At 47.8% G+C, this 18,612-nt stretch overlaps 9 protein-coding genes and 2 non-coding genes; 6 read left to right on the top strand and 5 right to left on the bottom strand.

The window, feature by feature from the left end:
- The first annotated feature begins 13 nt into the window (after positions 1 to 13).
- On the top strand, positions 14 to 1,595 carry CNAG_02116 (arf/Sar family protein). XM_012194565.1 has 8 exons: positions 14 to 406; positions 472 to 488; positions 552 to 666; positions 737 to 795; positions 852 to 873; positions 923 to 1,096; positions 1,148 to 1,177; positions 1,238 to 1,595. Exons 1-8 carry the CDS (start codon positions 320 to 322, stop codon positions 1,280 to 1,282), a joined length of 549 nt encoding a protein of 182 aa, XP_012049955.1. The 5' UTR covers positions 14 to 319; the 3' UTR covers positions 1,283 to 1,595.
- An 84-nt stretch (positions 1,596 to 1,679) lies between these two features.
- On the top strand, positions 1,680 to 3,277 carry CNAG_02117 (NAD-binding Rossmann fold oxidoreductase family protein). XM_012194566.1 has 3 exons: positions 1,680 to 2,234; positions 2,285 to 2,446; positions 2,499 to 3,277. Exons 1-3 carry the CDS (start codon positions 1,820 to 1,822, stop codon positions 3,122 to 3,124), a joined length of 1,203 nt encoding a protein of 400 aa, XP_012049956.1. The 5' UTR covers positions 1,680 to 1,819; the 3' UTR covers positions 3,125 to 3,277.
- Positions 2,653 to 4,744, bottom strand: CNAG_02118 (hypothetical protein). XM_012194567.1 has 4 exons: positions 4,373 to 4,744; positions 3,830 to 4,321; positions 3,667 to 3,779; positions 2,653 to 3,608 (listed from the first exon to the last, which is right to left on the bottom strand). Exons 1-4 carry the CDS (start codon positions 4,673 to 4,675, stop codon positions 3,329 to 3,331), a joined length of 1,188 nt encoding a protein of 395 aa, XP_012049957.1. The 5' UTR covers positions 4,676 to 4,744; the 3' UTR covers positions 2,653 to 3,328.
- CNAG_12590 lies at positions 3,650 to 4,831 on the top strand. Its single transcript, XR_001045875.1, has 2 exons — positions 3,650 to 4,315; positions 4,401 to 4,831. It is a non-coding gene; the product is annotated as a hypothetical RNA (non-coding RNA).
- A 212-nt stretch (positions 4,832 to 5,043) lies between these two features.
- Positions 5,044 to 7,208, top strand: CNAG_02119 (hypothetical protein). XM_012194568.1 has 3 exons: positions 5,044 to 5,517; positions 5,569 to 6,894; positions 6,968 to 7,208. The coding sequence occupies exons 1-2, from the start codon at positions 5,328 to 5,330 to the stop codon at positions 6,843 to 6,845; spliced, it is 1,467 nt and encodes a 488-aa protein (XP_012049958.1). The 5' UTR covers positions 5,044 to 5,327; the 3' UTR covers positions 6,846 to 6,894; positions 6,968 to 7,208.
- CNAG_02120 (TIGR01456 family HAD hydrolase) lies at positions 6,857 to 8,553 on the bottom strand. XM_012194459.1 has 9 exons: positions 8,458 to 8,553; positions 8,340 to 8,389; positions 8,180 to 8,268; positions 7,913 to 8,122; positions 7,752 to 7,854; positions 7,497 to 7,693; positions 7,383 to 7,446; positions 7,200 to 7,330; positions 6,857 to 7,131 (listed from the first exon to the last, which is right to left on the bottom strand). The coding sequence occupies exons 1-9, from the start codon at positions 8,525 to 8,527 to the stop codon at positions 6,939 to 6,941; spliced, it is 1,107 nt and encodes a 368-aa protein (XP_012049849.1). The 5' UTR covers positions 8,528 to 8,553; the 3' UTR covers positions 6,857 to 6,938.
- Positions 8,554 to 8,695: 142 nt separating this feature from the next.
- Positions 8,696 to 11,540, bottom strand: CNAG_02121 (hypothetical protein). XM_012194569.1 has 4 exons: positions 11,174 to 11,540; positions 10,905 to 11,117; positions 9,693 to 10,854; positions 8,696 to 9,642 (listed from the first exon to the last, which is right to left on the bottom strand). Exons 1-4 carry the CDS (start codon positions 11,399 to 11,401, stop codon positions 8,909 to 8,911), a joined length of 2,337 nt encoding a protein of 778 aa, XP_012049959.1. The 5' UTR covers positions 11,402 to 11,540; the 3' UTR covers positions 8,696 to 8,908.
- A 78-nt stretch (positions 11,541 to 11,618) lies between these two features.
- CNAG_02122 (cytoplasmic tRNA 2-thiolation protein 1) lies at positions 11,619 to 13,402 on the top strand. XM_012194458.1 has 9 exons: positions 11,619 to 11,928; positions 11,980 to 12,098; positions 12,149 to 12,263; positions 12,317 to 12,436; positions 12,492 to 12,606; positions 12,655 to 12,713; positions 12,765 to 12,940; positions 12,991 to 13,044; positions 13,098 to 13,402. The coding sequence occupies exons 1-9, from the start codon at positions 11,739 to 11,741 to the stop codon at positions 13,257 to 13,259; spliced, it is 1,110 nt and encodes a 369-aa protein (XP_012049848.1). The 5' UTR covers positions 11,619 to 11,738; the 3' UTR covers positions 13,260 to 13,402.
- A 35-nt stretch (positions 13,403 to 13,437) lies between these two features.
- On the bottom strand, positions 13,438 to 15,152 carry CNAG_02123 (methionyl-tRNA formyltransferase). XM_012194570.1 has 6 exons: positions 14,855 to 15,152; positions 14,712 to 14,798; positions 14,305 to 14,657; positions 14,145 to 14,246; positions 13,959 to 14,090; positions 13,438 to 13,905 (listed from the first exon to the last, which is right to left on the bottom strand). The coding sequence occupies exons 1-6, from the start codon at positions 15,036 to 15,038 to the stop codon at positions 13,615 to 13,617; spliced, it is 1,149 nt and encodes a 382-aa protein (XP_012049960.1). The 5' UTR covers positions 15,039 to 15,152; the 3' UTR covers positions 13,438 to 13,614.
- Positions 15,153 to 15,314: 162 nt separating this feature from the next.
- CNAG_02124 (hypothetical protein) lies at positions 15,315 to 18,359 on the top strand. XM_012194571.1 has 7 exons: positions 15,315 to 15,933; positions 15,992 to 16,152; positions 16,204 to 16,244; positions 16,294 to 16,400; positions 16,456 to 17,325; positions 17,384 to 17,424; positions 17,483 to 18,359. The coding sequence occupies exons 1-7, from the start codon at positions 15,746 to 15,748 to the stop codon at positions 17,749 to 17,751; spliced, it is 1,677 nt and encodes a 558-aa protein (XP_012049961.1). The 5' UTR covers positions 15,315 to 15,745; the 3' UTR covers positions 17,752 to 18,359.
- Positions 18,135 to 18,425, bottom strand: CNAG_12589. Its single transcript, XR_001045874.1, has one exon. It is a non-coding gene; the product is annotated as a hypothetical RNA (non-coding RNA).
- Positions 18,426 to 18,612: the final 187 nt, after the last annotated feature.

Raw genomic sequence — 18,612 nt, 5'->3', positions numbered from 1 at the left:
GAGATACCTATGTCATTCCTGTGGCGCGGAATGATAACAACATCACCGAACAAGCTCCGCTCGAGCCTCCTACGCCGGTATTAGTAGATGATCGACGACATCATCAATAACCAGAAGTTTGGCTTTCTTTTACTGTGCTTCTCCCCAACCTTCTTCTTACCTCATCAATCCTTAAACGAAACAGCTCCTCAGTGAGGGCTGTGACAAAAATACCCACCCGCAGCCAACACCCATATCAAACATTAGTATTCCACCTTGTCAATCGAAGATACAGAGCACATTACATCGCCTTGCAGCAATTCATTGTTCAGCTCACAACATGGCGTCTATATTTAACGGGATTTTCAACTGGTTTCTGTCTTTGTTTTTTACCAAGCATCTTGAGGTCACAATAGTGGGATTACAGGTAAGTTGCTAGGTGTCATGCTGCCAGACATATGAGCGCTGATGCCCATACTCATTCTAATATAGGCAAGCGGAAAGACATCGTTCGTCCTTTGACTTCTGGGGCCTCCAGCTTCCACAATAATCCACTGACGAACACATGACAGATTAGTCAACGTTTTGGGTTCCGACCAATGGTCTGAAGATGTTGTCCCAACGGTAGCTTTCAACCTTCGCCAAGTACGGAAAGGTAATGTAACCATGAAGGTCTGGGATGTAGCTGTAAGTTCACTATTTGTATGGACGAAAAGGCTACTTTGAGTAGAACGTACCGTACTGATATGGTAAATAGGGACAACCGAAGTTTAGAGGAATGTGGGATCGCTATTGCAGAGGAGCCGACGCTATCATGTAGGTCGAATGAAGTGAAGTCTCAGAGGAATTTCAAAACTGACCCCTGCAACTAGCTACGTGGTAGATGCTGCTGATGTATGGGGTCGATACTCTCCCATGAAAACACATGCTGACTTCAGCTTAGCACCACTCCATACCGACAGCGACATCTGAGCTCCACGCCCTATTAAACATCCCGGCACTTGCTTCAGTACCTTTATTAGTCCTGGCGAACAAGAACGACCTCTCTGGAGCTATGGGGGTTGATGACTTGATCAAGGAAATGCGATTAGGAGATATAGGGGGCAGAGCTGTATCTGTGAGTTCGATCATTATGTCGTTTGGAGTAGTAGCTGAAATTGTGGGACAGTGCTATTCGACAAGTAACAAAACAAAGCATGTAAGCTAACTTTCACCTGCTATCCTGCCCCCATATCCAGGCGCTGACCTGATTGCGAAGAACCTTGATATTGTTTTGGCCTGGCTCACACAACGCGCCCATTGATGATTGATTTCGTCAACGTTTCCTTATATTAGTCACATTAATATGTGTCTCCGTATTACAATGTTCTGAACTTGTTTTCCGAATACAGAGGTAATGCACTGTTGTATCATACATCAGACCTCTCTAGAGAGATACTAACTAGATTGGGGGCTTGCGGCCACGGAGTTGTATACCTTTTCTTTTAGCAGTTTGTCTCATCTTCGACCCACTTTGCTGTTATGCATTGACCCAGAAATACCTCAAGACCTACCACCGAGACATCCGTACTACTTGCTATGCATTCATGGACTATGAAGAGCTTCTTCCATCTTTCACTGATGTATGTGTCTTATACAAGAGCAATAAAATAGTGTGATGCCAAGCGGTTGCCGGTGTTATCCGGAATTCAGACGCGAGCTTTGTGTCCTTTCCGGCAGTTACGATCAGAGATTAACCATCACGTTACTAATCGATTTTCCCTTCGGTTTTTCTGCCATCCACAACATCTCTTCTTGTACAGTAAAATAGCCTTCTTTACTCACAGCTTCAAGTATCACAATGTCCACGAACGTCGCTCTCCTTGGCTCAGGCGTTTTCGCCCAGGCCTCCTACGTCCCGGCTCTCCTCTCTCTTGCTCGATTCAAAACCCTCGTCCTCCATACCATCTGGTCTCGTTCAGAGTCTTCTGCTCAGACCTTGCATGCCAAATACACCTCTGTAGGCGCACCTTCCCCGCAACTCTTGTATGGTGACGATGGCCTTGAGGCTGTCTTGGCAAACAAGGAGATTGATGCGGTGCTCTTCGTTTTGCCCATCACCAAACAGCCTGACCTTGTCAGGAAGGCTTGGAAAGCTGGGAAGCATGTGCTGAGCGAAAAGCCTTTGGCCAGGGATGTCAAGGAGGCTGTGGAATTGATAGAGGAGTATGAGAGGGACTACAAGCCCAAGGGTTTGATCTGGAGAGTTGCCGAAAGTAAGTCCACATTTATTATCCTTTAAGTTGACCGACTGACAGAAATATAGACTACGCCCATGAGCCCGCTCTCCGATTTGCTGGAGACATACTCTCAAAGACACCTAATCTTGGTCCTGTCCTTTTCTGGGACATAAAGTTTACCGCTTACGTCGAGGACGGTTCCAAGTACCATGCTACTGGATGGCGTACTATTCCTGACTATCAGGGTGGTAAGTCACACTCCTTAACGATCCAAGCATTTGAACCCTAAGCTTTTGGCAGGCTTCCTTCTGGATGGTGGTGTTCATTGGGCGGCTCTGCTCCGTACTGTACTCCCTCCCGCTGCTCTTCCAGCTTCTTTCATTGGTTTTGCCTCCCTTCACCGAACTCATCTTCTACCACATGACACTATCCAAGCCATCGCTCTCCCCGATCCGTCCGCTACTATCCCTCCCAACGGCCCCAAGTCAAAGTTGGACAGTGCTGTTTACACCGAAAAGGATCTGGCTTCTCAGCCTGGCCAGTCTACCCCTAGGGGTCAAATCACGTTTAGCTTTGCCAATCCCGACATGCCCCCCGAGGGTCGAACATCCAACGGTCTTGTCGTCACTTTGCTCAATGGCGTCCTCACGATTGAGCAAACTTTCGACAGACGATTTATCACTACTCTTATTCCTGCTGAAGGAAGTGGTTTGGAGAAGAAGACGATCACCACAAAGCAAGTGGGTGTGGAAGTTGAGATTGAAATGTTTGTAAACGCTGTGCAGGCTATCAAGGAGGGAAGAGAAAACAAGGAGGAGAATTTCGGTGAGCCTAGAGGTGCTCTCTGGGATCTCAGCGTCCTCGAGGCAATGCTGAAGAGTGACGGCAAAGAGATTAACCTCGAGAGCCTGGTCAAGGGAGAATAAAGTGGTCGATAACAATAGGGTAAAAGAAGTTGCATATTTACTGAGTATGTTAGTCAATTTGTGCCGTACTATTATCGCGTCATAAAGCTTCTCGACTACTGCTATTACATTCTTACACGACATTAATTATTACAGGACGTTGCCCCCTGTTTCATACACACCAATCATCAGAAAGTCGAGAAACAATCACACGGAAGTGTGTTCTTAATAAACTCCGGCAACCTTTCGACTGCTTGTGGCGCTTACATCAGGTGCGATCGCTTCATCAACTAAGGGCCTATCTGCAGGGTCCCCAGCGCGGCCGGTGTTGGCGAAAGGTGACCCAGAGAACAGAGGGTCAGATGTTTGAGCTTGCTGGGTAGGCCCGGAGGTTGCATGCTGACCACCCAGTTGGAAGGAAGATGGGTTGGGTGCGGTACGCTCCGTTGGTGCAGGAGCAGCTGCTGCCGCGGTGGTGATGTAATGGTGGAGGACCTCTGCCTCGCTGAAAAAGAGAGCTGTCAACTATGGATATACCAGAATGGCTTTGGTTGAGAACTCACCCCCTGGCTCCGAGCCAGTCTTTGTCAAATTCAAACTTGATCGAACCTGACTTGGGACCAGGGTCAAACCTGCTAGTCCCGATGGGCTCCATCGATTGAGTGTTAGAAGTGACCTAAAGAAAGTTTTAGCATCTGATCACTATTAAAGAAGCAAGTGACAAACCTGGACAGTTACCCAGCTGGCATCTGCTTTCTTGCCTCCACCCAAGCCCACTTTCTTCCCGATGGAGGAAAGGGGTATCAAAATCGCGCCCAACTTCTCGCCATTGATCATCCCAGGCCATCCCAGCTCGGCATTGCTGTTCAAATTGGTCGCTCCTTCAACGTTTCCTTTAACACTAGGGAGCATCTCGCCCCTTTCTGTCTGGTCGGTCACCCGTTCACCTCCAATGCTAGGCCCGCCGGAAGTAGTCTCCGAGGCAGATGGAGCAGAGGGACGTTCCTTGACAGAGGAGGAAGCACGTCGGAACATGTTCTTCATTCGAGAAGCAAATCCGGGTTCATTTCCACCCTCGTTCTCAGCAATAGCTGACTCATTAGGGTGGGTAGATGCCTCATGAGTCGCGCGAGAAGGGATAGCGGCGGAAAGGGGTGCAGGGCGGGTCGTGAGAAGCGGGTTGGGAGGCTGCGTGAGAGGGAGAAGAACTATGTGAGTCTGACTTGATTGTTAATAGGTACACATTATATTGCAGCAGATAAATCTCACCTCGTTTACTCCTGCTTGTACTCTCCAGTACCACTTTCCTTCAACCTTATCATCATCTTTCTTTCCCCCAAAACTAAGTCTACGCCCTCCACCGCCACCTCCAGTCTCTCCAAAGGAACTCTTCCTCCTTCCTCCCCCAGAGATAACTCTGGTGAGAACATTACCTTCATCTTTGTCGGATCCAAAAGATCCGGCAGAAAGACGTCGGGATTTAGTGTCAGAAGAATTGATATCGATTACCGCAAGGCAGGGGTACAGCTGTTTGGGTTTATTGATTTCTTGCGAAGATGTGTGGAACTCCATGTTCGATAGGTGGCTGGGGTAAAGGCAAAAAGAAGCTGGTGAGAGGGCAGGAATTATCAAGGTGGCAAGGGTATATAAACCCCTCATTGGACGTGGGAAATGCGTGCTAGTGACGTTAGAGATCCTATCACATATTGACTATCACCTGACAATTTCTTGGCTGCACCACCGGGTTTGAGATAGCAGATGATTCATCTGGGCCTTGAATTCGCACTCCTACAAAGAGCAGGTACTAGACGGTGAACCGGCAGATCTTAGAGACATTCCACGCAGTTTAAGCTCTATGAAGGAGCTGTTTGGTACCGTTGAGCGTCATAATACGGCCCCGCCCAGAGTGGACCAAGAAAGTGGAGGCGCTCAATTTCACTCGGCGGCTTTATTCCCATTTTATCCTGCTCTCCCTTCTTTTCACTGCACGGAGTTCACGGCAGACTCCGCTTAAGGATTCGGCCGTTTCGTTGTCCGCGATTCTTTGACCGTCATCTATCAATCCATCCTCAATTCCACGTCCAAAAACATCTCAAAATACACGCCGGCATTCTCCCGCGATATGGCCCATAGAATCTGCCAATAGTCGCCTTGTTAACAATACCAAACCACATCTGGCTGTTAGAAGAACCGTGGCAACTTCAGCTAGACGGCCGTATACCCCATGCCCCCAAGGATACCGATTCGACATTGTGTCGAGTTGGTACAGCTGGGAGTACTTTTACCGTGGGCTGCAAGAGCTTCTTCGAATTCATTCTGCCACCAAGTAGAAAAGAGAGACGCAAACAGTGCTGGAGAGGCGAGTGGATCTAAATGGAAACGCAGAACGAAGCCACGTCGGTCACTTTTAGATGGTGAGTGTTGATGAAAACAAATTGTATAATGCTGACTATTGACGTGAATAGTTTCTAAAACTTCTATTATACAACAGCCATCCGAATCTGAGACCCTACAACCTACTGTTGTTCATCGCCTTTTGGCACAGCTCAATCCCCCTCAACCAGACGAGATCCTTTCGCACCTCAAAGCCAATCCATCAGAACTCACACGATCAGCTGGTGAACTACTCATTGCATACTCTAAACGATGCGGAGACTTTCGTACCCAGAAAGACGTGCTGAGGTTGATGATCGACCGACGGATCCTATCTCTAGGCCATGCCAAACGAGCGAGAGATATGAAGAGAAATAAAAGGGCCGGCGGATGGAAAGTTCGACCAAATTGGTGGGCTATGCAGACTTTACCACCCGTAGAGTTCATCCCGGACTCGAGTCGTTACACGATGTCTCAGCTGTTTGGTCGCTTACATCATTTGCTCCTGCTCGGCGAAGCGCCTTCGTTTGATCACGCGTGGAAACTGCTGGAAAACGCTACCGATTTCGAGCCCACAGGGAAAGGCAAGGCGAAAGAAACTCGGCTAGAAGATACAGCGCTATTAAATCTCTACCTGGCATATCTGAAACCTCCGCTTCGGTCTGTCGCTTCACCTTCGACTCTATTTGAACAGTATCTGCTTTTTTCCTCACAACCCCCTAATCGCCAAACCCTCCATCTATCCATCAAAGCGCTTCTCTCTTCTCCTGCAACTTACTCGCAAAAAGTTAAAGTCATACCAGCCGAAATTATTTCTATAATATCTCGGTTTATGGACTTTCAGATCCCCCCAGGCCTCGAAACATGGCGTCAAATCGCAGACTATGCGCTCAATTACCGTTTACGGAAATTAGGACAAATGGCTTGGGAGGGGTGGTTTGATTGTTTTCGTTCGTCAGGAATTTCCCAGCTCTATTCCCTGAGTCCCAATCAAATCAATGTGAAATTAGGAGTTAGGGTCAAGTTTGAAAGAATTGGAACGCAGAAAAAGCGATGGACGAAAATCTTGAGGAGGATGGAATTGAAACGATGGGTGGAGAAAGTGGAAGGTACTGCCACGGAGGCATTAGCAGGAGATAGATGGGGATACGTTTGGAAGGGTAATGAGAATTCTTCAGCTTCACCAGACGTGGAAAATATGTTGGAAAAGAAAATGGAAGGAAAAAAAGAAGTGCCAGAGAAAAAGGGAAAATCTTGCGTGAAAATCATTCCGGCGGCGCCTTCACCCTTTTTGACGAATTCAAGCACGGCTCCCTTTTTATTACCCTCATCTATGCGTCCTCAAACATCATCGCCACAATCACCGTGATCAATCAGAATCAAAAGCATCAAGCATGAGATACATCTAGCATCTATACGTGGGTCGAATGTCTTTCTATTTTTATTTGGCACTCTATGCTAATCAACACAACCCCATCTCTCTACCGATAGCCCACTCTACTCCCTTTTCTACATTATCGGCAATGACAGTTGGTTGGAACGCTGGTTTTTCTCCGTGGGTATCGTGGAAGACGCCTGTGCGGACGAGGATAGACGACCAGCCGTGCGCGTTTGCGCCCGCAATATCGGAAGCGGGATTGTCGCCTACCATGTAGCTTTTCATGCATAAACTTCAGCATTTCACAATGACGGAACATCCATTCAGCCAAGGGGAGAAACTTACACATGCAAAGGGACACTAGCGTCACGTCCGACAGAAGCCAAGTATCGGCGCAAAGAAAGCTCAGAGAAGTCATAAGTGGCTTTGAAAGGCTTGCCGTATTGGGTATAGGTGAGGTCAAGGCCGGTCGTTGCCTAATAGAACGAATCAGTGATCCTTTTTGACACTCGGGAGGGCATAAAATACCTTGTAAACAGATTCCAAACCGATTCTGAAAGCCCCTTGACCTAATCGAGGTATGGGCCAGTCACTTTTCAAGCCATAAGCCATCTTGAACACCGTAGTAGAAAAGCCACTCACGACCGCCATTCAACATCGGGATTGCTCATAATCAACTCGACCGCCTCTTCCCCATTCTTCCTTCCTTCCGTTCTTGTGCCCAAATATCCATTTTTAGAATTGAGAAGATCAAGGATAAGAGTAGTATCTCTACCCCAGTCGTGAGAATCATGCATAACGAAGATAGCGGAAAACTGGATGGAAGAGAAATCTTGCGGCTAAATCATGCAATACAATCTGTTAGTCACACAAATGGGGGAAACCTAGCGAACATACTCGGACAAATGCCTCCTCTTCTTTCGTCAATTCTGTACGGTCCCAAATTGAAGGTTTCCAAGCGATCACATCCTGCGGTATGTGGGCATTCTTCATCCCATACCTGTACATCACTCTTTCATTAGGATGGACACGTCCAACTTTTATGACGATGAACATACGATTCGGCGACCTTCCTGCAGCTTTCTCCCTTCCCGCCAATAACAAGCACGTGCTTTTCCTTGTACTTATGCGCATAGTCGCGCATAGGTGTATGACTCTGGACGAGTTGGTCAGGTGTAAGTTGGACACCCAGTTCGGAGGAAAGAAAGGAGAGGCGCTCGTGGTCAAGTACTCCACCGCCATTGGTTATCAGCAAGAAAGGTATCGGTCTGCGAAAGATAGAATTGAGCTATTATCATTCTGGGAAGCAATTAGATGACGCGTACTTGGGCAATCTTCCATCTTCGCCCGTAAGAAGCTTCATTGTACGTTTAGCTTCAGGCAGGACATTGTGGCCTTGTTTGAGCACACCGTCCTACCAGACAAACAGCTATGGGTTAGCCTCTAGACAGGGACCCTAGTAAGCTCCTTTTTCCTGTCTCTTACAATGTCAAATGCAAAAGCAAGTTTTTTTGGGAAAGGGCCACCATTAAAGGCTAGCCAGCCACCCATCGTTAGCCGCTCGCCTCTTTCGACTCCACGAGCTGATATGTCGGCAACTCACTGGTCAGACGCCGATGCGTGCACGCTGGGCGAATTATGCTTGGAAGTCTCCTTGTTGTGTATAGCAGCATGATGACTGAAACTTAAGGAAGCTTGTGAAGAAAAAAAAAGTGAAATGATAAAATTCGATGTTCGTTATTTCATACCTTATTTGTTATCGTCTGTCGATCGGCTACCGTCGGACCGCAGATTAGCTTATGACGTTGTGGGGAAGATATTTATATCTTATCCTCGCCCTTCCGGATGCCATCATGCGCTCTACCTCAATCTGACAATAGACAGCTTCTTATATACATCCGTATCCCTTGTGTGATTGTGCAAACCTACACATCAAGACAGATGCATACCATACATCGCGCCACGAACCTTGTGCACTCATATATACAACGCCTGCGTTCTCCGTTTTTTATATTACTGTAATTCCCATTCTCCTTCAAGATTCTATGCACACTCTACGACGCCAAACTTCTCCACCCAACATCAGGAAGTTTTTTGCTATCCTCTTGCCTTGCCAACACATGAGGCGGCACGAATCCCTTTTCCATTACCGTTCCCTTCCCTGTCGCAGTAGCGTCCTCCTCTTCTTCTTCTTCCTCGACCTCGCCATCTGCCAATGTCTCAAATACCGCGCCAGGGTCCGCAGCATAAGATTGTACTGCTTCGCGCTCGCGTGAGACTGACGCGGAACGGGAAGCCTTTCGTTGCTGATCTGACGGCCGGCCACGCGCTAAAGATGACTGTACGCCTTTGGGGAAGCCCAGACCAAGTGAATTACTCCTCGCAACGCCTTTTTCCCGCATCGCTGGTCTGAGACCAGGGACAAAAATTCCAGGGCGATCTGTGAGCGAAGTCTTACGTTCCAATGCGACAGGAACACTAGCTTGACCGGCTCGTATAGGATTGATTGCGATGGGCACAGAAGTGGCAAACTTGCTCATTTCGCTATCGTCCACAGGGTTATCATTGGTGTCTGGTCGTCTTCCCCCCCGAAGAGCCTCGTACATGGAACCGTTCTGTTCGATACGACGCCAGGCAGCACGATGAGAAGGAAGATCGGCAGCGAAAGTGTGCGAGAGATTGGCCTCAAGCATGTTGCGTGAACCAGCTGAGGAATGGGGGAGCGAGAACGGTACAGTGTCTACAGGTTCTGGAGGACGGTCCTCAAGTTCAAAGTCGAATACGTAGTCTACGATCATGTTAGTTCACTAGTAAATCCTCTGGAAGTATATAGCTTACCCTCGTCCTCCGAGATGTTCGTGGGGGTCTTGTCTCCATCCGCGCTTCGAGTACTTTTCCCTGGCTTCTCGGGCTCCTCAAATTTAACTTTGGCTCTCTCTTTGCCTTTCTTACCCTTCTCCCTAGACTTCCCATCGTCTTGTAATTGCTTCGCCTGCTTGGGTCGCGGTGTCGCTCCCTCGGCAGAGTCCTCCTCTACCACAGCGTCCAAATGATCAGTCGGCCTTGCCATCCTCGCAGTGGCAGTCTCCTGGTCAATCCAGCTATCCTTGTTAGGCGCCTGACGCGTATTCTCAGGAGACTCGGCTTCTTCCTGGTTCATACGAGAAACCTGAGTTGCACCCCCCATGTTCTCCGCAAAGGAGCTAAAGATATAGCTCATAGCAACCGCTCGACTATCCCCTTTCTTGCCATACGTTTTAGCCACCTCAGAGATGGTATGGTCAATCTCATCTCTCATTTCCTCAGGAACTTCCCCATCAGTCCCTAGTTCATTAATTGCAGGTTGTGGGAAGAATGACGCTTGAGACAAGGAATGAGCGAGCAGTGATGTCCCATTAGGTAGAGCGCTAGTGGCTGGTGCAATAGAAGCTTGCATGATAGGGTTTGGAGTGGCGTGAGATGGCGGCGGAGAGGTTTGGAAAGATTTTCGGGATTGAGGGTTTTTAGGTGGCGGGAATATGCTGGATGGCTCAGGTGCACGGGAAGAGCTTTCCCTCTTACGGCCGGTACTGGCGCTGCGCTGAAGACTGATCTCTTCTTTACCCGGCCCATTCTTGTATTTATCCCATAATAACTCCACTTCCCCTCGCACTTTTTCTTCCAGATCGCGTAACTCTAATGTCTTGAGCGATATAAAGTGTCGAACTTCATCCTCCAGCCTGCCGTGAGCTTCCTTGAGGTAATTTTCTGCTTGATCACAAAGATCTTTCAAGTGCTGGTTGGACGGGATGAAAGGCGGTGGAAGAAAGAATGGGTCATGAGGAGTAGGAACGTAATGGGCTGAAGGTGTTGCAGAAGGAAGATAGGAGTCTGGATCAGAGGAAGGGCTGGGATTGGTAGGCGGACGGCCGAAGTTGGACGGCCCTGACTGTGGATCGAATAGGAGGCCACTGAATGGGAGACCTTCTTGCCCGAGCGCTTGCGAGAGCTTTTCTCCGTACTGGCCAACGGTTAGCCTCATCAGCAACAAGTAAATGAGCCAAGCCTTACCACTACACCACTGTCCAACTCTACAGTAACCCACTCCTCTTCAGCCGCTGGATCCTTCTGCACCTTATCTTTGACACGATAGCACCTCGTATCACAGATGAAGCATTTTCGCCATGAAGGCTCAGAAGAGCCCTCAGTGATGATCGCACTATCAGACTTATCCTCTCGAGAGGATATAATGTCTTGGTCATACGCAACATAATCGGCAAATTTCTTAATAATCTTGTCAATGTATTATCTCCACTATGGGAAGATTTCGTTTGACTCACCACTCCTTCTGATCCTGTAGGCAGGAATATTTCCAAGGTTTCGTGTGCTCTAGTACCTCCTTCACTCTCGCCCAATACTTTCTGTTCATCTGAAGCAGAGACGCGTCCGTCTATCTTGGCATTCAGACAACGACAGGCGAAGCTGAACGAAGTGCTATTGGAGGGTAGAGGTGGGCTATGAGCTGTGAGCGGTCTCCCTGTGCCCTTGGGTGTATCCTGTTCGGACATAGTGCTGGGCAAGGAGTTGATAGGATTGGATGATTGTAGAAGTAGTTGTGGATATTCTTGTGATCTCAATGGGCGACGGAGGTGAAGTCATCTCTTACTGCACTCTCCGCCGCCAGCCGCCCATTTCGGGGCCACCGGCTATAGAGCAACTATAGAGATCTATAGAAATCGTGATGTCACTTTGAATGACCTTTTAGGCACGCCAACTGGTCTATTTTTATGATTTTAGGCACGTAAATCTGTTTGCCACCCAACTTATGCGAATGGCTACTATCTTTTTCGCAAAGACACCTTGTATACCAAAAAGCAGCTGTGACCGCCTAATCAGCCTGAAGTCATGCCGCCTACGCCCTGTTCACTGTGCCATACCGCTAGAGCTCTTGTGAAGCGACCGAAAACTGGTCAACAGGTTTGCAAGGACTGCTTTTTCGAAGTTTTCGAGACTGAGGTGCACAACACAATTGTAGAGGGAGAAGGAATTTTTAAGCGAGGGGAACGGGTAGCTATAGGAGCTAGCGGTGGAAAAGGTATGTTAATTTATGCAATATCAGGCTTGTGGCTCATTTGGATTTTTGCAGATTCAACAGTACTTGCACACGTTCTTTCAGTTCTCAACAAGCGATATGACTATGGATTGGACTTGTATCTGCTGTCAATAGATGAAGGTATCACCGGGTATCGAGACGACTCTTTAGAGGTGAGTTCAGTTCCAGTCGTCCGTTGCCTCTTGGCTGATCTGCTGGATAGACCGTCAAGCAAAATCAAGTAGAGTATGGACTTCCGCTCAAGATCCTATCTTACTCTGAGCTTTACGGGTGGACGATGGACAAGATTGTAGAACAAGTCGGCAAGAAGAACAATTGTATGGGTTGAAGGATGTCTTCTCTTTTCAATCGTAAACTGACATTGCTATAGGTACTTTTTGTGGTGTATTCCGTCGTCAGGCATTGGACCGTGGGGCTGCCCAATTAGGAGTAGACCATATCGTAACCGGACACAATGCGGATGACATTGCTGAAACTGTCTTGATGAACAGTCAGTAAAACATAGCGGCAAATAAAAAAGATCCCCGTCACTGATTTCCACCCAGTCATGAGAGGCGATATTGCCCGTTTGGCGAGATGCACGGCTGTTACGACCCAATCTGAGGATACGATCAAGAGAAGCAAGCCTTTCAAATATGCGTACGAGAAGGAAATTGTCATGTGAGTTCATCACTCACAAGGATAACAGCGAATTCTCACAGGTAATAGGTATGCATACTTCAAAAAGCTCACATACTTTTCAACCGAGTGTATCTACTCTCCTGATGGTGAGTATTTTAGTTGAGCCATCTTCGGGCAAAACTGACAATCTGCTCTAGCCTACAGAGGACATGCCAGAGTTTTCCTCAAGGACCTCGAAGCCGTCCGACCTAGCGCTATCGTCGACATCATCCACTCTGGTGAATCCTTTGTCCTTGAGCAAAGTGTGCAAAGAGGTATGAAGGCTTTGCAGACTTGTTTGCGTTGCGGTTACATCTCTTCAAATGATCTTTGTGTGAGCTACCTCGGGTTAGTCTGCTTGACAATAGCTCACAATACATATAGAAAGCTTGCGCCTTGTTAGAAGGCCTTGAATCGGGTCTTTCCCGTTCTGCCCTCGTACGTCCCAGCTACTTACTATTTATTCTCTTCTTACTAACCCCTTGCTTTAGCGTCAAACACAAGAGAGTACCTCTGCTGCTCCAGAGGGACATCGTACGATACCCATGTTTGAGAGATATGCTTCTCTTAATGGTACGCCGAGAACACCTGCGACACCCGCGGAGCCTGTGGAGGGTATTGAGAGAGCGGTGAGAACCATTGAAATAGTTTAGAGGATCGGCGGGCATTTTTGGCGCGTCCTTGACATCTGGACATCTACAAAAGGCATAGAGCATCGAGCATTGTATGATTACGGCACGATAGTGTTGGCGATGTATGTATTCTTAGCTTTCCTTTCTTTTCTTGGTGTCTCGTGATCACATATCCCTTTGGCCTCTTGTGCCAACCGATCTCAAGGATGAAGACTCTTGCATAGCATTTCGCCATTACTAACAAAACGGCCGTCTATATCTCTCAAAAAACTTGTGGTTTGCCTGCTCCTGATGGCGATGTACAGTACGAGTACACCTACCCGAAAAAAGGACGTCGTATCAGAAGTACGGATGACAGCTATCAGAAGCACAAGAATCAACGGAACGCCAGTTTCCCACTTTCCCTCACATCTTTCGATAACCCGTTCCACCATTCTTTGATACCCAAAGCCTTCTTACTCGCCATCTTAATCTCCTGAACTTCTATCCAACTGTTCCCCGCACAAGCTACGAATAGTCGGCGTGACTTGCCTTGCCTGTAAAGTATCGCAGTGCCGGGCGTTATTGTTTCTGGTTGATAGAGGGGTATAGGAAGAGACGAAGGTGGGATGGGATGGAGGGAGAGGATTTGCGCTGTTGTATTGAGGAAGAAGGTCCAGACGGGACACTGTATAGATGCTTGTCAGCGCTAATTTGAGAGAAGAAGAGGATTGTATGTACTTGATGGGTGAATCCACGGTGTAATCTGTCGATCGCCTCTGCTGTATGTTTCTCCCAATGTATTCGAGACGTCTCATGAGTAATCTTGGGAGCGACAGTGACGTATCTCTCGTCCTGGGTTGTGGTGGTTACCTGGCGAGCGATATTAGTGAAATCACCACCACGATGCCATGGAGAACAGCTTACAGTTCCATTTTGGATTTTCCGCAACACGTCAACTAACAGCTTGCCTCCTGCCTCTGCCAAGGAAGGTAAGAAAATCTCATATCTAATTTCGCGAGGGACTTTCTGAACTTGACATGAGTATCAATTTTTCTCCATAGATTACAGTAGACACAGTACTCACGATACCCTCAACTCTTCCCAATATATCACCTGCATCAACACCTAGCGCATACCGCACCAGCGTCTGCACACTAACCCCCGTCTCTTCATCTCCATTCGCAATGGTCCACTGTACAGGAGCAGCTCCTCTCCATCTGGGTAAGAGAGACGGATGTACATTTAGCCGTTGAATCGGAGGGAAGAGCTTCAAGAGTCGGAGGGGGATAATATGCCCAAAAGACGCTGTTAATAGCACATGTGAGGAGTTGAGATCGGATGAAGTGAAAAGTTCGGGTGGAGACCAGGTTTTGAGGCCAGTAGATGGAATAGTCGATATGGGGAGATTGTTCTGTTCGGCGTACAGGCGTAGTGCCGCTTGCCGATCCAAGACTCAGTCGCTCTTCCGGGGGTCCTTACATTGCAGCTTACGGGTGTACTTTTCATGATGGGCATGCTTTCCTCCTCGCCCAATTTCCCTTTCAGCGGGCACTACTACATCGATGCTAGACCAAACGTCTACGACAAATCATAAGCAATCGCCAGCTAATTAACAAGATATAATGTTGGCATACCTTTCGCTTCATGTACTGCTTTTAAGGAAGCGACTGCGAAATCGTCTGAGCCGCAAAAAAGTATCCGAAAGGGCTCTTTCACAGTTCGTCTTTTACAAGTTGCAGAGAAGCAACGAAGGGCGCGCGTCTTTGCCTGTCGTTTGGGTGGGATTCTCAGTAGAAAAGGTTGTTTGCCAAGCACCATGACTGTAACACTGGCAGTACTGGTTATTTGAGCGGGGCTGCTCTGTCAGTAAGAACAGAGTGGGTATCTGCTGGTCCGCCGTTCGCTGGAGCAAAGTAGCTATTGGGATGGTTGTTATCGGTTTTGCCAGAGATTAGAAATTGGTTCCGCCACTGTGTTGATCTGGACTAGGCACGAAGCCAGGAGTAAATCTGTGGTCCCTGAGTTTATGTTTCCGCGGGCGATGCCATCATCAGGAGAACATTCGGCCAACGATGCATAATAAAATAATGTTCACACTTACATTCGAGACAGATACTATCCATGCTTTCTAACTCACCACAGCCCGCCGGCAGCTAGTTCCAGTGCTAGCGAACATCCATCCACCTAACGCAACCGGCCAACTCGCATCCGCAGCGGTGTTCGTACATTCGATACTCCCGTGCCTTTCCTTCGTGTCCCGCAGGCTCACAATCGCTGACTACGTACGGCGTGAAACTCCGACTGTTGCGTTTCAATAAACCCAGCAATAGCTCGGGCTTCCTCGAGGCCCACCTCCACCTCTCTCTAATCTCCCATTGTCCACCAACTGTCATCCTCCACGCAAATCAGTCAAAACAAGTCCGTTCTATTTTCGGTCTATCACCACAAGACCAGGCGGACGACAGGCTAGATCTTCTGCCCCTCCCAAACAGCCTTTCCCGCACCATTTTTGTCTGCCTTCCAGTATGCTCATCAAAGATCTATCCTCTTATGGTAGGGCGCTGGCCGTTGTTGGATTTGTATTCAACTCGCTACCATGTTTAGCATACATCCCGGCTCTGCCTGTAAACGATACCACGGGCTTGAATCTGACGGATGCCTCAACAATCGCTATAGCGTGGACGGATCCGTTGGGCGTATACCGTGGTGGGGTGTAAGCCACCATCTGTGTCCCGTATTATGACCCAAAACTTACCCATTATTTACCTTAGGTCGTTTCAACTAAGAGCAGATATTGACACTGGCGGAACGACTTCGGGAGCTTTGGTACACTTTTCAGAATCAACAATGGGCCGTAATATCAGCACCACAACCCCTTGGATAGCGTTCATCAGTTGCGACACGAATGAGACTACTGCCAGTATGGAATGGGGTAAGTTGTACTATTTCGAAAAACTCTGTGAATAGACTGACGAGAGTCAAGATATATTCACCTTGGCGAGGGATCGAGGAGCCGCTTCCGCTGTGAGTATAAGATTTGGTGTAACAGAGGACAGAATCTGACTTACAATAGCTTCTCTATACTACGAGATCTGAAACATGTCTTCTCAATTCCGAATACATCACAGATTTCGAAAAGCCGTTAGACGTTTTTGCCACGAAGAATGTCCAAGTTGCAAGGTATGTTTATTCCTATGCTTTACAGGGCTCTTTTCATTGACCAAATGCTTCTCAGGGTGATCGACAATCAATTTATACACACCAACAAGAGTTTTGAGAACTACAACGCTACACTTCTCAACCAATCGGTTCTCGATGTCAACCAATCATTAGCAGGAAATTATCCTGCCACCAAAACCTATCTAATAGGCACACTCACCGCTCGCAATTCTACCGGCCAAGCCACATCCACCTATATTCCCAATGCCACCACCTCGGCCTCATCAGCCTCTTCCCATAATAAGAGGACGTCTACACCCATGATCGTCCTTTACACCATCACTGGAGTTGTATCGATCGTATTCCTCCTTATGCTCATCATGGGCGGCAGACGAGCCCTTCGACATCCCGAGCGGTATGGAAGAAGAGAGGATGAGCATGCGGATGGGGGTCAGAGTACTGCTGGAGGACTGGCACAGGCAATGCTTGACACGTTCCCCGTCATCAAATTCCACACATCAAACACGAAATCTTCCGACTACCCCGTGAAGAGGATATCTCTCAAGGATACTGGGGAGACATTACCGATGTCGCAGATTGAAAGGGGCGATGGCATTGATATGGATGTTCTCCCGGATAGGGAAAGCAACAGGCGGCCAGTATCCAAATGCGGTACAGAAATGTCATTCCGCACTACTCTGAATACTTGCGAAAGCGTCCCTCAGCTTTTGAGAAATAGAACAGAATCGCAAGCTAGTGGTAGTGGGGGTAAATCGGAGGTGGCGGCGACGGCGGCTGCGACTACAATTGTGCACCTGGCACAAGTAGAAGCTGAGGATGGACAGACATGCCCGATTTGTCTGGTTGAGTTTGAGGATGGGGACGACTTGAGGGTTTTGCCCTGCGAACGGGAACATATGTACCACACGGGCTGCATCGACCCTTGGTACGTTTCTATAATGGAAGAAAATCTAGGATGCCTGGCTGACGAATGGTTTCGATAGGTTACTACAAGTCTCGTCGAGCTGCCCGCTGTGTCGTAAAGGTATGCTCTGACTTACTATCATTTATGAGCATTAACTTACATCATGTCAATCATCCAGACTTCAACAACCCTCAGTCATCTCCTTCCTCCACCCAGAACTCCCAAACCTTTTCCTCCGAAAGCCCCTCTAGCCCGCAAGGATTTGCACGTTACCTCACATTCATGCGACGAAACCGTCCTCGCACTCGAAGCACAAGAACAGAGGGAGGAGGTAGCAGCAATACCTCGAGAAGACAATCGAGATCCGGGAGAAATGATGATACGGATTCTCCTGTCGGGCGTGGAAGGATGCGAGAAGCAGATCAGAGTGGACCAGGGGGATATTAAAAGGTATCGAAAGGGCTGCCCGCGCCGGGATTCACGAAAGACGACTCCACGAGGAGCGCAGTTGTATTTCTTCTATTGCATTTCACTCAAGGCATTCATTTGTACTCATCACATTAAGGACAATCAATATCACCAACTCTCGGGTATTTAGCTGTAAAATAGCCATTTCGGGACGTAATATTGTCGTTTATTATTGTAAACGAGCTTATGCCTTATTATGCGACGCAAACTGTCATGACCGAAACCTCTCATGAGACTGGATAGCGAAAGCTGCCGGGCTGCCTTTGATCATTTGTTGATTTTACTCGTTTGCCGAGGTCATTTTTTGGCCGCAACGGGGCATAATTTGTAGAAGACCCCCTCGGCGATGAACTGGCAAGCATCATATAATATCATCCATCATCTCTGTATGCTTCAGCATAATATCAACCAAACCGCCCTCCTCAATCATTGTCATCATCTATCAGACCGAAGGAGATCATTATGATGGAACCATAGACTCAACTGCATGTGGATCCTTCACCAGCAGCTGATATTATGGCTTGTGGCTTCTTACAGTCTGTGCTCGAATAATCCTGACGCTCGAAAAAAATCAAAAGATCCCATATAGCGAGCAGGGCGTGACTTGACTTCTTAGCCTTTCAAGCTTATTAGCTGCCGATAGCTAATGAAAAAATAGATGATGATGAGGCGGTGCGACGGAACAAACGATGTACCGCCGTCGGCTTCGGTCAACAAGCAGAAAATGATTTCAGTTCCACATGCACAGCATTCTCTCATGCTATATGTTTGTTGAGGACATCTTGCAATATTTATATTATATATTATATATATATATATATGATATATATATATGTGTGT

Source organism: Cryptococcus neoformans, chromosome 6, assembly GCF_000149245.1.
Source record: "Cryptococcus neoformans var. grubii H99 chromosome 6, complete sequence".
Classification (NCBI taxonomy): domain Eukaryota; kingdom Fungi; phylum Basidiomycota; class Tremellomycetes; order Tremellales; family Cryptococcaceae; genus Cryptococcus; species Cryptococcus neoformans.
This window is presented reverse-complemented; position numbering and strand designations above follow the sequence as displayed.

What these genes read in the sequence shown, in the direction of transcription:
- CNAG_02122 (XM_012194458.1), top strand. Translation starts at nt 11,739, where the DNA reads ATGCCGCCTACGCCCTGTTCACTGTGCCATACCGCTAGAGCTCTTGTG. An exon ending in ATCGAGACGACTCTTTAGAG is followed by an intron (nt 12,099 to 12,148) that starts GTGAGTTCAGTT and finishes TCTGCTGGATAG; the next exon opens with ACCGTCAAGCAAAATCAAGT. An exon ending in TCTCTTCAAATGATCTTTGT is followed by an intron (nt 12,941 to 12,990) that starts GTGAGCTACCTC and finishes CAATACATATAG; the next exon opens with AAAGCTTGCGCCTTGTTAGA.
- CNAG_02124 (XM_012194571.1), top strand. Translation starts at nt 15,746, where the DNA reads ATGCTCATCAAAGATCTATCCTCTTATGGTAGGGCGCTGGCCGTTGTT. An exon ending in ACGGGCTGCATCGACCCTTG is followed by an intron (nt 17,326 to 17,383) that starts GTACGTTTCTAT and finishes TGGTTTCGATAG; the next exon opens with GTTACTACAAGTCTCGTCGA. An exon ending in CTGCCCGCTGTGTCGTAAAG is followed by an intron (nt 17,425 to 17,482) that starts GTATGCTCTGAC and finishes TCAATCATCCAG; the next exon opens with ACTTCAACAACCCTCAGTCA.
- CNAG_02116 (XM_012194565.1), top strand. Translation starts at nt 320, where the DNA reads ATGGCGTCTATATTTAACGGGATTTTCAACTGGTTTCTGTCTTTGTTT. An exon ending in TGAAGGTCTGGGATGTAGCT is followed by an intron (nt 667 to 736) that starts GTAAGTTCACTA and finishes TATGGTAAATAG; the next exon opens with GGACAACCGAAGTTTAGAGG. An exon ending in CAAGTAACAAAACAAAGCAT is followed by an intron (nt 1,178 to 1,237) that starts GTAAGCTAACTT and finishes CTGATTGCGAAG; the next exon opens with AACCTTGATATTGTTTTGGC.
- CNAG_02123 (XM_012194570.1), bottom strand. Translation starts at nt 15,038, where the DNA reads ATGGTGCTTGGCAAACAACCTTTTCTACTGAGAATCCCACCCAAACGA. An exon ending in CCATCATGAAAAGTACACCC is followed by an intron (nt 14,658 to 14,711) that starts GTAAGCTGCAAT and finishes TGGATCGGCAAG; the next exon opens with CGGCACTACGCCTGTACGCC. An exon ending in GGAAAATCCAAAATGGAACT is followed by an intron (nt 14,091 to 14,144) that starts GTAAGCTGTTCT and finishes ATCGCTCGCCAG; the next exon opens with GTAACCACCACAACCCAGGA.
- CNAG_02120 (XM_012194459.1), bottom strand. Translation starts at nt 8,527, where the DNA reads ATGCTGCTATACACAACAAGGAGACTTCCAAGCATAATTCGCCCAGCG. An exon ending in TTGCTTTTGCATTTGACATT is followed by an intron (nt 8,269 to 8,339) that starts GTAAGAGACAGG and finishes TTTGTCTGGTAG; the next exon opens with GACGGTGTGCTCAAACAAGG. An exon ending in GAAGATGGAAGATTGCCCAA is followed by an intron (nt 8,123 to 8,179) that starts GTACGCGTCATC and finishes TATCTTTCGCAG; the next exon opens with ACCGATACCTTTCTTGCTGA.
- CNAG_02118 (XM_012194567.1), bottom strand. Translation starts at nt 4,675, where the DNA reads ATGGAGTTCCACACATCTTCGCAAGAAATCAATAAACCCAAACAGCTG. An exon ending in TACAAGCAGGAGTAAACGAG is followed by an intron (nt 4,322 to 4,372) that starts GTGAGATTTATC and finishes CAATCAAGTCAG; the next exon opens with ACTCACATAGTTCTTCTCCC. An exon ending in GACTGGCTCGGAGCCAGGGG is followed by an intron (nt 3,609 to 3,666) that starts GTGAGTTCTCAA and finishes TCTCTTTTTCAG; the next exon opens with CGAGGCAGAGGTCCTCCACC.
- CNAG_02117 (XM_012194566.1), top strand. Translation starts at nt 1,820, where the DNA reads ATGTCCACGAACGTCGCTCTCCTTGGCTCAGGCGTTTTCGCCCAGGCC. An exon ending in GATCTGGAGAGTTGCCGAAA is followed by an intron (nt 2,235 to 2,284) that starts GTAAGTCCACAT and finishes ACAGAAATATAG; the next exon opens with ACTACGCCCATGAGCCCGCT. An exon ending in TATTCCTGACTATCAGGGTG is followed by an intron (nt 2,447 to 2,498) that starts GTAAGTCACACT and finishes AGCTTTTGGCAG; the next exon opens with GCTTCCTTCTGGATGGTGGT.
- CNAG_02121 (XM_012194569.1), bottom strand. Translation starts at nt 11,401, where the DNA reads ATGTCCGAACAGGATACACCCAAGGGCACAGGGAGACCGCTCACAGCT. An exon ending in CTACAGGATCAGAAGGAGTG is followed by an intron (nt 11,118 to 11,173) that starts GTGAGTCAAACG and finishes AAGATTATTAAG; the next exon opens with AAATTTGCCGATTATGTTGC. An exon ending in AGTTGGACAGTGGTGTAGTG is followed by an intron (nt 10,855 to 10,904) that starts GTAAGGCTTGGC and finishes ACCGTTGGCCAG; the next exon opens with TACGGAGAAAAGCTCTCGCA.
- CNAG_02119 (XM_012194568.1), top strand. Translation starts at nt 5,328, where the DNA reads ATGCCCCCAAGGATACCGATTCGACATTGTGTCGAGTTGGTACAGCTG. An exon ending in ACGTCGGTCACTTTTAGATG is followed by an intron (nt 5,518 to 5,568) that starts GTGAGTGTTGAT and finishes TGACGTGAATAG; the next exon opens with TTTCTAAAACTTCTATTATA.